The following is a 14,137-nucleotide window of genomic DNA, read 5'->3' as shown; positions in this document are numbered from 1 at the left end:
GAGAAGCTGTCCACTTGTGCAGTCTGTCACTGTGTGGCAAATCCAGACTGATTTAATTGATCAAACTCTCGTGTAAGACACTGAAAGAATCTCTCACAGGCTGACATTTCCATGGAGAAGATGTCCAAGTCTCTCATCTGTATGTGTGTTTCTGCATGTATCTGTACTGGTGCTGGCGTGTCAGAACAAACACCAGTGAATGACTTCAGCAATGAGATTATACTGCACTTGTCATCATCAGGCCTCATACTGAAGAAGAGCTAGACATCCATGAGCACAACTGGATATTGTCTGTGAAATAATCAGTACTTATTAATTTTGGATGGACTGAAATCACAGTCTGTGCATGCATTTTCCATTCACTAAGACTGCTTCTGCGCCATTATATGAATTAATTGTTTTCCATGGAAGCCTATCAGCTATTTCAGATATTATCAGATAATCTGGCTCTAAACGTACAAAATGAGAGTCGGTTGCTTTACATGTCATTCAGGTAGTCTCATCGCGTCTAAGTGGGTGATTCTTGGCCAGAATAAGCTGTAATGTGAAGCAGACAATAGTCAAAATGAGTACTTACATGCTAAGCATCGACTTGAAGATGAACTGCATCAGAAAACAGTTAGAAATCATTTATCCTTCTGCAGAAATGCTTAAAGACACAAGTAGTCACAAAAAGGAGTCATTCAAACAGAGAGCAGATAATCATGATTAAAGAAACATTTTCTGAGTTATTTCACACTAAAGAAAGCTAAATAATGCTAGATCTAACAAGCAACCCACCTGGATTTAGTTCTTGGAATTAAATGGAGGGAGGGATGCCACAGGCTCACCACACACTCCTTCAGTCAGTCCGTTTTTTTTTTTATTATTTTTTTTTTTTATATAGAGCCTCTTCAGTCTTGCAGGTACATGACAGCCGTATGAAAAACCGACAAGAAGACAAAAGAGGCTTCATTTGAATGTCTTCATCTCAACATCCGCTCTGCAGAACGATGTAACGCGTGGCGCGGTTCTGATGTGGAGCTGTCCGTAAATTAAATTAAATTAAATTAAATTAAATTAAATTAAATTAAATTAAATTAAATTACTTCATTTACATGCCCTAGAATATCCCGGAATGTTGCATATTTTAGTATTAATGTGGAATTGTGCATGAATATGAATAACCATAAAATGGTTGTGCATATAAATGGGGTTAATGTATGTACGTCAAAAGGGTTAAAAATAAATGGGGAAAAAACATAATTAAATTAAAATAAATAATCAATAAATTAAACAAATAAATTAAATATTAAATGCAATTAAATTAAAAATAAAATAAAATAAATTAGATAATACATTAAAAATAATAAAAAAAATTGTACCACACACTCCTTCAGTCAGTCCGTTTTTTTTTTTATTATTTTTTTTTTTTATATAGAGCCTCTTCAGTCTTGCAGGTACATGACAGCCGTATGAAAAACCGACAAGAAGACAAAAGAGGCTTCATTTGAATGTCTTCATCTCAACATCCGCTCTGCAGAACGATGTAACGCGTGGCGCGGTTCTGATGTGGAGCTGTCCGCGGTGCTGAACCGCCGCTGTCCGCGGTGCTGAAATTGAGCGCTTGGGTCCCACAGCTACATTCATCGACGTGAATGCGAGACCAGCGGAGGACATTCACATCTAGTCAGCGTGGAAAGGATGAGGAGGAATTTCATGCCCACTCCGCTGCTCATATTGAGCTGTTTTGGAGCGTCGTGGGTCTTGGCTGGTAAGTTTACAAGATTGCATACCATCAATACTAATGGAGCATTTATGGGGACTGTTGCACAACCCATTAATTATGACATCCGATGAGGCACTGCGAGATAATTGTGGTCACATGTGGCATGTGTAATGATGTGATGTCTGAACCTTTGTGGGGAGCCTGGGAAAATATAAAGCATGAAATGAATTTGGTCATAACCAAAAGCAGATGCCATATGCTTGATGTAGAGCAATGAACTTAAATATTTTGGCAACAATAGACACCTGTTGAATCATAACACACACACACACACACACACGCACGCACCCACAGTCACTTGAAAGCAGTGCATCATAAATCTCTAATAGATTGGGTAAATTTAATTACATTATCGACTGCAAAACATCAGACAATGTGCGTTGTGTGTACGCTAATTTAAATTATAAATATTGTTTAGCAATATTCAATATTAATCTATGCTATAATATTTTTACTAATTTTTGATAGTTTAATTCAGTTGATTTGGCACGAAAATGAAAATCAATCAATAAAATTAAAATAAATTAAATAAAAAATTTATTACATTTAAATTATTTAAACGAACTATTAAGCTACTTAAGTTAAATTAAAAAGTAAATAAAATGAAATTTACATTCATCAAATTTTGTCAAAATGCAATAACAGAAAGACAATGACTGATACTACTAATGATTCTGTCCTGCATAAACCTGTCACCTAATTTAAGCACAACACCATAAAGAAGCTTTTTCTAATGCAGACGTTGCCTGCAAAATAATAAATCCAAACTACAGCCGACACATTAACTTATGGGCTATAAATTTTACATCTTAATGCACTATATTCAAGCCCTAGTAAAGAAGAAAAAGCCATGAATCAGAATGTTAACAGGCTTCTGGCAGCTGCAACCGTCAGATCCTTGATGCTTTTAGAGGCTCGAGTGACAGAAGCCACTGAAAGGTTGAGCTTCCAGTAGAAAATGTGTGCAAGTTTACTTTAAAGAAGAGCATTAAACACTGAAATGAAACTGTGGCAGAGAAGTCGAGTAGATGAAGAGTAAGTTGGAGAAAGAAATATGCAAAAATAAAGCCCAAAGCACGTGGCTGAGCAAATCAGGTCAGCATAGTAAAAATAATATGATGAGATGAATGGCTTAAAGGAATAGTTCACCCAAAAATGCACTTTATGTCATTATTTACCGTTATTTTTTCTGTGGAACACAAAAGGAGAATTTGTGGTGAATCTTTTCCATACAATAAATAGTTAATGGCTGTCAAGCTCCATAAAAGGGAACAAAAACCACTAAAGGTAGTCCATATGGCTTGTGAAATTTATTCTGAAGTCGTATGATAGCTTTATGTGATATACAGACTGAAAGCGAGTCATTAATATACACTTTGCTATCTTTATATGGTGTGTTTTGTTCACTCAGTGTAAATATGGCATGAATGTGGACCAGGACACTTACCTTCCAAACACATTCCCACTCACTTCCTCTATGTTTCCATAGCAACCAAGTACAAACCTGGAGCTTTTCATTTGAGTATTTTCTTATGAAGCAAATACTATATCTCCCTTTTCCACTCACAAACACACATACTATACCTGGGTTATTACTGTTGACTAAAACTAAAACCAAAACTATTTCAAATATTTGTATTAATTGAAGTAAAGATTAAATAAAATCAAATATACATATTAGATGAAAAACATAAACTAAACAAAATGAGATATTTTGCCTTGGTGACTAACTGAAATAAATTTAAGTAGAAGCACTAAAGTTACAAACTGGAACTAAATATTAAAACTGAACTAAAACTAAAAAGAAAATCAATCAATCAATCAATAAAAATAAACCTAAATAGTAATATTCTTATGTACAGATTTTGCTTCCATTGAAACCCAAGATCAGTGTTATTGTTAACTATTAAAAAAATAAAACTCTTAAAAATTGCTTTCAGTAATTGAAATAAAACTGAAATAAAATATACATTTTAGATGAAAAATTTAAACTTTAAAAACTTACAAAACTAACTGAATAACTAAATAAGTTTACTAAAACTAAAAGTGAAATAAAAAATAAACTGAACCTAAATAGTAAATTAAAAAAGGAGAGAAAATGACTAAAATTAAACTAAAATTAAAATGAGAACTAAAAATATAAAAACAGAAAGCCAATTCAAAATATTAATAAACACTCTAATGTTATATAAATAATCCTAAAATAACACAGAAACTGAAACACTGTCTTTTCTCATAAAGAGCACAGGATTCTTGGTTCCCATTATATTTTTCCATTTCCTGGCAACTGTAAATAGACGACAGTTAATGAACTGTATCGTTTTGTGTCATGAACATCCCTTACCGGTGATACATTCACTGTAACGGCTTCATGTGGCTAACTGCTTTGTGTTAAAGTGAGATTATAGTCAAAATCCCCAGAGGAACATTCACTCAAAAGCTTCCTTCATTTTCGTTTGTCTTTAGTTTAATCATCTTGACCTGTTTTTCTAGATTGTGTCATTCTTTATTTTCAGCCTTAATTGATTTTGTCTGAGATTAATTAAACAATAATCTGAGTAAAATATATACAGTATAACATCAGTGTGTTGTATAGCTGATCGTTCATGCTATTTTATACTTTATCAAAACAAAAAAATCATCAATCTGAAGTATTGCATTGTTTTGTGATGAATTTAATACAGATGTCCATATATAAATGTAATGATTTCTGAATCAGTGCCTGAACAACAGTGTGAATGGAGTTAAGTGTTTCTGCATTTCTGCCTGTCTTCTACATCTATGTGGGATGCTTCATTTATAATTTAACAGCATGTGAATGTTACTTCTCCCAGAATGCCTTTCTACAGCCTATAGAGAAGTCTATTTACTGCAAGCGTCAAGCAGGAGATACTGTATATGTCTAAGACAGCTATTATGCCTGAAACACACTCTACAGATGCTTCAACTATGCAAGCCTGATTTCATGTGTCTACATATGTCAGAGCACAATTCAGAAGACAAATGCATGTATGCATTCTGCAATGGGCGCTGTAGCAGGCATTAGCATAAACTGTCATTTGCATGGCCATTTTTCATAATTTGAAGAAAATCATGGTACAAGAGAAAGTGGCACAACCGTTTAAGGAATTCTCTCCAAATGCGTCTCTTACGTTAATGTAAGTCTCATGAGCCTTAAATACACACAATGCCATAAGTAACACTAAAAATAACAGCTTGCTGTTGCTTGAGACTGATTTGTGAGTCTTTTGTTCATAAGAGTTGGACTACACAGATCACGCTGTATGATGTTATTGCGTTCAGTAATGAGGACTAAATAGGGATGATTTTCCACATCTAAACATGACAAAATATCATTAAAAAAATCTACATCTACAACTGTTCTCAATGTTTTCATAAAATAATTTTAAAAATTGCTTAGTTTTTTTTTTTTTTTCAGATTTTCTTACTACCGCCAACTCTTCAATATTAATAAATGTGTGAACGTCCATCACTTCATTTTGGGGTTTCATGCATAAAATATGATTGCAATAAATTTTCACATATAGTACTAAGACTCTCTGCTCTCACTGTAGCAATACACTACAACCAGTTTTGTTCATCACACAACATGTAGGCAAGGAGAAGGTTATATGCATGAAAATGTTATCTGGGGCACTATAAGTTGTACTGGACTCACTGCTGGTGGGCGAGTTTCTCACACGTCATCCCTCCAAATGGCTTCATAACCACGTCCTCTTACATCCAGAAATAGAGTTTACATATAATGTGTGTGAAATAGTGATTTCTAAACATTAAAGAAGAGAAACAACAGCGCTCTCTGAAGCACACAGTACTCATTCAGCAAACCTGGGAACACTTGAACATTAACACTCACACAAACGCCTACACATTATAACTACTGGTCAACATGGAGCAGTTTTATTTACAGAAGAGAAATAGGGTCCATATGAGAATTGAAATAGCTACTGTATAAAATATCTAAAGATTAAAGCTATTATATTTCATAATTTTACTCAATATATATTTATAACATGCTGTACACCACGAGTCAAATGTTTGGAATAATTCAAATGTTTTAATGTATTTGAAATAAGGCTTACCAAGGCTGCATTACGTGATCAAAATCAGTAAACACAGTAAAATATTATTATAATTTAAAATAAGTGTTTTCTATTTGAATATATTTTAAAATGTAATATATTCATGTGATGCAAAGCTGAATTGTCAGCAGTCTTCAGTGTCACATGATCCTTCAGAAATAATTTATTATATTTATATTTAGCAAACTAAACTATCATTAAACTCTTCATTTAGTTACATATGAATATTATAACACTCAAAAATGTAAATACTGTCATTTACTTACCCTAATGTCCTTCCAAACCTGCACGCTGTTGTTGTTTCTATGGGACTTTCATCTTAATGCAGCTCTTTTGCACTGATGAATACATACAATAAGACCAGCAGCTGTGAGCGACTGCTGCGCTTGGACTGGGCCGCCAGTGAGTGCTTTGGGACGGGGGTGGGGCCCACGGCAGCACCCGCTGCTCGTTGAGAAGAGTAAGAACGATACGTGCTTTCACGTCAGAGTCGCCAAAAGTCTCCAATAACACCAGCAAAAGTCGCTAGATTTGTCGCTAGTCGCTTTTTTGAAATTGTGTCGCTAGAAGGGTCTGAAAACTCGCTAAAAAAATAGCGACAAAGTCGCTAAGTTGGCAACACGTCCAGGAATGTGCATAAAAAAGTACATAAATAAAATTTTTTAATTTCATAGATTTTCTCTACTGAAAACCATTTGGACAGAGTGTAAAATTCTTGTCAGATAGAAAAAACACTTGAGCTCACTTTAACTATCCAATCCCCAGACTGCTATCAAGACCAACCAAAAAAGAAAGATTAACTGCATGAACTGACTGGAATCCTCTTTGTTTTTCTCAGACAGTTTGGCTGCTCCAGTGAACGTGTCCATCAGAGATCTAAAGGGCAGCTCTGCTGTGGTGACATGGGACATCCCAGATGGGGAGCCAGTCATCGGCTTCGCCATCACACAACAGGTACTCAAAATGAGAGAGAGACAGAGAGAGAGGGAAAGAGAGGGGAGGGAGGAAAGGTCACATACTCCGCACTCATATATCTGTATGTTCATTAAGCATCTGGTTAAATAGAGAGAAAGAGAAAAGTCAAGACAAAGCATTTGGTTAAACATTGTTTTATCTATCCATAACAGAAAAAAGATGTTCACATGCTGCGCTTTATCCAAGAAGTGAACACTACCACGCGGAGCTGTGCATTGTGGGATCTGGAGGCAGATACGGACTATATAGTGCATGTTCAGTCTATCAGTACAAGCGGGCCGAGTCCCCTCAGTGAACCGCTGCGTTTCAAAACCCCCAAAGAAGCTGAAACACAGGCCTCCAAGAGCAAAGGTACTACTATATTATAAAAACTGTAGATTCTAATCTTATCTAATTTTTCAGTATGAATGAAATAATTAATAATCAATGTTTGACACACCACTGTGTTATTCACAGACGAAGTGACCATGGAAGAAGTGGGTCAGAACGCTCAGCTCCGGGCAGGAGAGCTCATCATCATTGTGGTGGTTCTGATCATGTGGGCAGGTGAGTGAGCAGCACTGGATCAGTCAAATCCTGCTGCAACGTTCAGATTTACTGCAACAATCAATTTATTGGATGGTTAATTGAACAGCTTATTGCACATCTGCAGCGTTTGCCATTTTTGTCTCTTTCAGGTGTGATCGCGCTCTTCTGCCGTCAGTACGACATCATCAAAGACAACGAGCCCAACAACAACAAGGATAAAGCCAAGAACTCGTCCGAATGCAGCACCCCTGAGCATCCATCAGGCGGTCTGCTGCGCAGTAAGGTATAACCGCTGCCCTGTGAGAGTTCAGACAGCACAGGCAGGTACAATCGTCCTGAATTGTAACTCAAACCAAACTCCACTAACATGTCAGTTCATGTCTCATAAGACAATATAAATATAATCATTTTCTTATTGATCATTAGTAATAAATAAATAAAGTCTTAATTGCCTTGGACTATAAACATGCACCTCCCATAATGCACTTCACATTTGATTTTAATAGTGTTATTTTAGTGTTATTGAGATATTATAATAATTTAATATTTTAATTAAAATTTTCGTTAAAGTTTTAGTAATTATTTTGTTGTGTGTTTTTATTTTTATTTAATTTATTTTTATAATAAGTCTGTGTAGTTTTCATTCATTTGTATTTCAGTTTGTTCTTTAAGTACATCAACTTAAACTAAATGAAAGTGATAAATGTTGTTTATTTTATTTCATGGGTTTAATTTTAATTAACTACAAAACCCTGATGATATTTTATTAGGACTATTGGATAAAAATAAAATAAAATAAAACATGCAATTGACTAAACTACTGTATATTTTATAAGTATATTTATACTGTACATTTTTTTTCAGTTTTAGTTTATTTGAGTACATTGTATTAAACTAAATGAAAATGATAAATGTTGCTTTGGCAACTAACTGATTTTTTTTTTTTTATGTATTTAATTTTAGTTAACTACAAAAACTCTGATGCTATGATATTTTATTGAGCATAAAAGTGCACCCAAATATTGGTAAATACGAATAGAATAGAATAGAATAGAATAGAATAGAACTGACCTGCTATACATTTTATATGCATGTTTTTACTGTTTATTTTTTAACACTTTTATATATTGAAGGAATTATATGTTTTTATAATTAACAATTGTCTTGCTTCGCAATGCATTATGGTGATTACATTCTCTGAGAACGATAAATGTGATGCTGCTCGAAACAGTTATCATTCGCATCCTTCTTTTTTCATTACTCCACTCATTGCACTATGCTCTCTGCTGATCGCTCCAGGCCACCCTCCAATCCTCTCACTAACATTAGACATCTGCTTCCACTCTCCACAGTTCCCCAAGAACAACAACAATAACCGAACGCCATCTGTGAACATTATCAAAGTGTGACAGGAATGGCTTCTGCTTCAATGGATTCTGCTTTTACCACACGGCTACAGAGGCCGTATGTGCTCATCCTCAAAACAGGAAGCAGGGATATTGGAAGTTTCCTGAAAACAGCTGGAATAACCCTTCCAGCACAGCGAGTATCTCAAAGAGAGGCCAGAAAGGTGAACTTTCACACAGGCCCACTCTGGAGATTAGACCGAATCTGTGGCTGTTTCTTGGACAGGAGAAACCCCTCTGAAAGAAATGTATGGAAAAAAGACCCTTCTCACTTCTCTTTATCACTTTACAAACAACTGGTGTCAGCGAGGAGATCCGCACCCATTCAAAATCATCTCTTTTAAACTCTTGAGCTTTGCTCCTTTATCTGGTTTTCTCTTTTACCCAATTCAAATAGCATGATCCACATTCCTCTCAATGGTGATGAAGGCTTTTATAATAAAAGTAAATCTGTAGTAAGCCACTAAATGCAGGACATATATTTCCAGCTGACAAAAATTTGTTCTAGGAACGTTTTGCTAACATTCCTATGTTACGAAAACGTCACATCTGTTCTCTGAACATTCAAAATGTCCAAGTTTTGGGGGGTTAGACGAACATTAAGGGAACATTCCATTTTAGAATTTTGCAAACATTGTTACTTTTGAATGTTCTCTGAACATTTAAAAAAAAAAAAAATGTTAGATGAATGTTCCACTAAAACTTGTGTGTGTGTGTGTGTGTGTTAATGTTTTCAGAACATTATTAAAGACCACATAACTCTGAATGAACGTTCTATTAATGTTTGGCTAACGTTCTAGCAAGGTTCTCTCAGTGTTCTGAGAATGTTCCTTGTTAGCCGAGTTGGTGTTTAAATGTCTGAAACCACATTAAAAATCTGGGATTTAAAAAAAACAGTTAAATACATAAGGTTTAAGGATCTTGTAATATTTTAAACAAAATAAAAGTTATAAAAGTGAATGAGAAATATTTAATTCTGATATTAGTACATTTGTGACAAAGTATGCATGGGTAGATTAGTTCTATTGAAGCTCAAGATTTTCAATTTTCGGACCCAAATTTTCGGTAATTGAAATAAAGCTGAAATTAATCAAATTTGAGATGAAAAACTTAAACTTAAAAAAAAAAAATACACAAAACTAACTGAAATAAATATAGATACTAAAATTACTAAAACTAAAATAAAAAAATATATATTGTTTAAAAATTATAAAAATGACAACAAGCACTTAAATTACTAAAAATTAAACTGAAATTAAAATGAAAGCTGAAAATATAAAAATAAAAGCTAATTCAAAATATAAATAAATACTATAATAGTAAATAAAAATAAAATAACTGTAAAATAAAATTGAAAACAAGCAAGAAAGTGGTCTCAGGCTTTTTGGACCCCACTGTATAATGGGTTAGAAAGCTAACTAATAAACAGTCCTAAAAATGGATGTTTGACATCACCAGGATCTTCCAAGGTTTCATCCAGCGTTCCCATTCCCAAACTCTAAAGCAAAACATTTTCATTCAAATGGCTTCGCTTCTCAAAAGGGAGAGAAGCGTTCATCCAGAGAATAGGTGGCTTATTTTGGACTGGTTGAAATGATTTGACAGAGAGATGAAAGAATGTTGTGGAATAATTTTACTGACAGCTCTCATTCCAGCATAATGAGAAGACGTTTACTTCTATTTCTGATTGTGTTGTTGTTGTTTACACCTGCAGAGATACTTGACAAACAAAACTGGTATAATAAACCAGCAGTGCTGGGGGAGATACTTTCAAACTTTATCCACTCCTAATTTAAAATAGATGGAATTTAGAAAAAGATACTCTGAAAAATGTAGTTAGTTACACTTTTTAATAAAGAATTTAATCAGATTTGTTCAGGCACAAAGACAACGAGGAGTTTGAACGACTAAATGAACGCTCTCAATTAGAGCAACTAGATAAACAGATACATTTACATTAAATGACAATATGACTAGAATTCACAAATTTATATAACCAAGCTGAAAAAATTAACAGCAACATTTAACAAAATATTTCACTATTTAAAAAAATACCTAAATGCCATGCATTTTAATCTGAATTAGTTTACTAAAATCAATCAGACACTGCAATGTTAGGAGAGCATGTTTGATTATTACTGTATTTCAGTGGGTGATAATGTTGGGTTTTTCATACTGCCTTGCTACTACTAAACAGTACCTTGTTTTTGGATAAGCTATTAAAGCCAGCTGAACTACACTCCAAAAATATTTAGGTTTAAATTTAAGCTTTTTGAATTGCATATATAATTTCTGTCCATTTGGATTACACAATTTTAACATCAGCAAACTAATAAACCTGCATATTTGTCAGTCGTAGATAAATGAAAAATGTGTCAGATTTCTATAATAGTACTAGTAAACTGATTGCGTTTTAAATGCACAATAACCAGATTTATATGTGTATCATTAATAAATCCAATTTAAGTCTCATGCATTTTGCAACTAACTGCCTGTTCCACAGCTTAACTAAATAAATTTCCCAATGAACAAATTTATGCTGATAAGCAATTTGAATAAATACATTTTTAATATATGAGTATTTGAATAAAAAATTGGCAGTAGATGCAAATAGTTAATAATTCTTTTTTTTTTTGAGTGCAGAAATTGTACCTGTTTTATATGACTGACAAATATGCATCACATTAAGTTTTTAAGTTTATGTTAAAACTGTGTAATCCAAGTGGATGATGATTATATGTAATTCAAATACATAAATCTTAAATTTGGGCCTAACATTTTTTTATTTTATTTTTTTAAATCATGGTACTGTAAAAGATTTATTGAAAAAAGCATCTATAACTCCCCAGCACTGTTAGATACTAGAATGCTATTATCATACTTTAGAATGGTTGTGTATATTTCCTCATAGTATATAGTGTTTATTCTTTAATAAAAGGGATTGTAGTAGGGCTGAGTAATTTAAACATTCTAATAGTGCTTCTGTTAGTTCTACATGTTCTCATTATGATATCAAGCCTGGTTTCGATTATTTTAAATGTTGTGAGAGAATTGTCTATAAGACAAGATGAATGATTATAGGACATTTTCAGTATTTTCTGGACTGCCGATCAGAGAATTTCTCTTCAGTGCTAATATGATGTTTCTCTAAAGGACATTCCCCTGCGCTTTCTCAATACTGTCTCTGAGGGAGACTATCCTCCTCTCTAAACAAGGGCTGAACATGCTTCACATCAGCAATAATAACCACGGGGGATTCTGACCGGCCTCCAGGATTGCACTTGAACCGTCAACGGTGGTCGATAACAATATGGGAATTACAGGACTGAAGTCACTGTACTACTTTCTCAATTTAATGTGTGCTTTTACTACACTATATTAAACGCATTAATTGTCATTCAATCTGATAAATGGAATTGAAAAAATCTTTTGTGTTGTTACTGGGACCTCATAGAGCTGAATACGGAATAGCAAAACTAATGACAGTTTACCAAACAAACCATTATTCCCATCCTAAACTCACACCAATGGGTTAATCAACCTGTACATGGTTTACTCATAGTTGTCTCTGCATATTAAAGGAATAGTTCACTCAAAAATGAAATTTTGCTGAAAATGTACTCCTCAGGTCATCACAATCCACAAGTAATCCACACAACTCCAGTCCATCAATTAACATCTTGTGAAGCGAAAAGCTGCAAGTTTTAAGAAACAAATCCATCAAGTTTTTTTGAACTTCAAACTGCATATTTCGCTCCTGATTCAGAGACGACTTTATCACTGGAGAAAGCATTATTATGCATAGAGGACTGTTTGAAATTAAAAATGTCTTGATGATGGATTTGTTGATTTATCAGCTGTTTGGACTCTCCTTCTGACGGCACCCATTCACTGCAGAGGATTCATTGGTGAGCAAGTGATAGAAAGCTACATTTCTCCAAATGTGTTCTGATGAAGAAACAAACTCATCTATATCTTGGATGCCCTGAGGGTGAGTACATTTTTAGCACATTTTTTAGGTGAACTATTCCTTTAAACTGGGAAAGACAGAATGCAATTTAGCTTTAAACATGAGACAGCGCCCTCTTCTGGCATGCATCTTAGCCCTAAAAATACATGCAACAGCAGATCAGATTATATAAATGTGTAATAATTTTGGCAGAAAAATTGTGTTACTGTTTTCAAATAACTAACCTACAGTATAACGTTTTTTTTATTCTCAATTACTTAATGTTTAGTGATTTAAAAAAAAAAAAAAAAAAAAAAGCCGACATCCCCTAAAAATGTTAACGGTTTAGACTGTTTTTTTGGTTTTATATCCAGGGGCTTTCCAGAAACACTTATTGAAGAAAAAACAAACAAACAACAACAAATACAATTAAAACAAAACCGTGAGCCTCCTTAAATACAAATTTGTACAACACACTCCTATTTTCATAGTGTTTTTATTCCTCTTAACAGTCGTCTTGATGGCAATGTGCATTTAAAAAAAAAATCAAATTCACTCAAGGAATTTTGTGAAATTTAGGTTTTATAAAGGTGATTTAAACAAAAATCAAAAATTTCATTTTAAATTAAATGTGAGCAATGTTTTTTTCTGCACTGCTAATGGCACCAAACAGAATTGCAATCTGTACGTTTAAGCTGTCTAACAACATTATCTCAGAAAGTGGCATGAGTTTAACCGAGCGATGGCTGAAATTACTGAAAGTGAATCATTATTTTTGCAGTTCTTTCTGGTGCAACTAATGACGCATCATTATAAACTTCACCTTTAAAAATTCTGCTCTTATAATCAAATCTTTCCTACACTCAAATTTAGCTAAATATACATTTACGTTTAGCTAAATATACAAATACATATAGCTAAAACTGCTTCTTTGGCTGCCATTTGACAATCGTGATGAGGATATGATCATGACCATGAAAGAATAAAGCTGTTAAAATTCATTAGATATCACAGTTTAGATGTTTGGAGATACTTTTTTGGCCCTGAGACAGCGAATCTCACAGTCCTCCTGAGTGTCGAACCTGTTGCTGTTCCCGTCACAGCCTCCGTACCAGAACTGGACACATCCACCACTGCGGACGTTGAAGTACCATTTCACTGAAAAGTTTGAGCAAGATCCTGCATCGAGTTTGAGCTGGCAAATGTCTATGAGCAGAAAAAGTAAGGCAAGGCAAGGCAAGTTTATTTGTATAGCACATTTCATACACAATGGTAATTCAAAGTGCTTTACATAAAAGAAAAGAAAAAAAATAATCACAACAATAAAACAAGGAATTTAAAAACATTGAAAATGATTAAAACAATTGATTTAAGAAGTTTAAAATGAATTTAAAACAGTTAAAAATAG

General features: G+C 33.8%; 2 protein-coding genes across 2 annotated transcripts in view; one reads left to right on the top strand and one right to left on the bottom strand.

Annotated features, from left to right (window-relative positions):
* Positions 1–1,445: 1,445 nt before the first annotated feature.
* On the top strand, positions 1,446–8,757 carry LOC107734275 (fibronectin type III domain-containing protein 5-like). The gene is made up of 6 exons (XM_016546187.1): positions 1,446–1,753; positions 6,710–6,825; positions 6,999–7,197; positions 7,303–7,392; positions 7,524–7,698; positions 8,727–8,757. Exons 1-5 carry the CDS (start codon positions 1,684–1,686, stop codon positions 7,661–7,663), a joined length of 615 nt encoding a protein of 204 aa, XP_016401673.1. The 5' UTR covers positions 1,446–1,683; the 3' UTR covers positions 7,664–7,698; positions 8,727–8,757.
* Positions 8,758–13,353: 4,596 nt separating this feature from the next.
* LOC107734283 (collagen alpha-6(VI) chain-like) overlaps positions 13,354–14,137 on the bottom strand; it is a 31,650-nt gene continuing 30,866 nt past the window's right edge. The window contains exon 38 of the mRNA XM_016546205.1: positions 13,354–13,935. Coding sequence (XP_016401691.1) covers positions 13,745–13,935 — 191 coding nt within the window. The 3' untranslated portion in view covers positions 13,354–13,744. The remainder of the gene's footprint in view (positions 13,936–14,137) is intronic.

The sequence above is a fragment of the Sinocyclocheilus rhinocerous genome, unplaced genomic scaffold, assembly GCF_001515625.1.
Source record: "Sinocyclocheilus rhinocerous isolate Xijiao unplaced genomic scaffold, SAMN03320098_v1.1 scaffold730, whole genome shotgun sequence".
NCBI classification, from domain to species: Eukaryota; Metazoa; Chordata; class Actinopteri; order Cypriniformes; family Cyprinidae; genus Sinocyclocheilus; species Sinocyclocheilus rhinocerous.
The sequence above is the reverse complement of the archived record's forward strand: the minus strand, read 5'-3'. Positions and strand labels throughout refer to the sequence as shown.

Excerpts from the sequence above, each read along its gene's own strand:
- LOC107734275 (XM_016546187.1), top strand. The coding sequence starts at position 1,684 with ATGAGGAGGAATTTCATGCCCACTCCGCTGCTCATATTGAGCTGTTTT. Across the intron at positions 1,754-6,709 it reads AGCGTCGTGGGTCTTGGCTG|ACAGTTTGGCTGCTCCAGTG; the intron begins GTAAGTTTACAA and ends TGTTTTTCTCAG. Across the intron at positions 7,393-7,523 it reads GGTTCTGATCATGTGGGCAG|GTGTGATCGCGCTCTTCTGC; the intron begins GTGAGTGAGCAG and ends TGTCTCTTTCAG.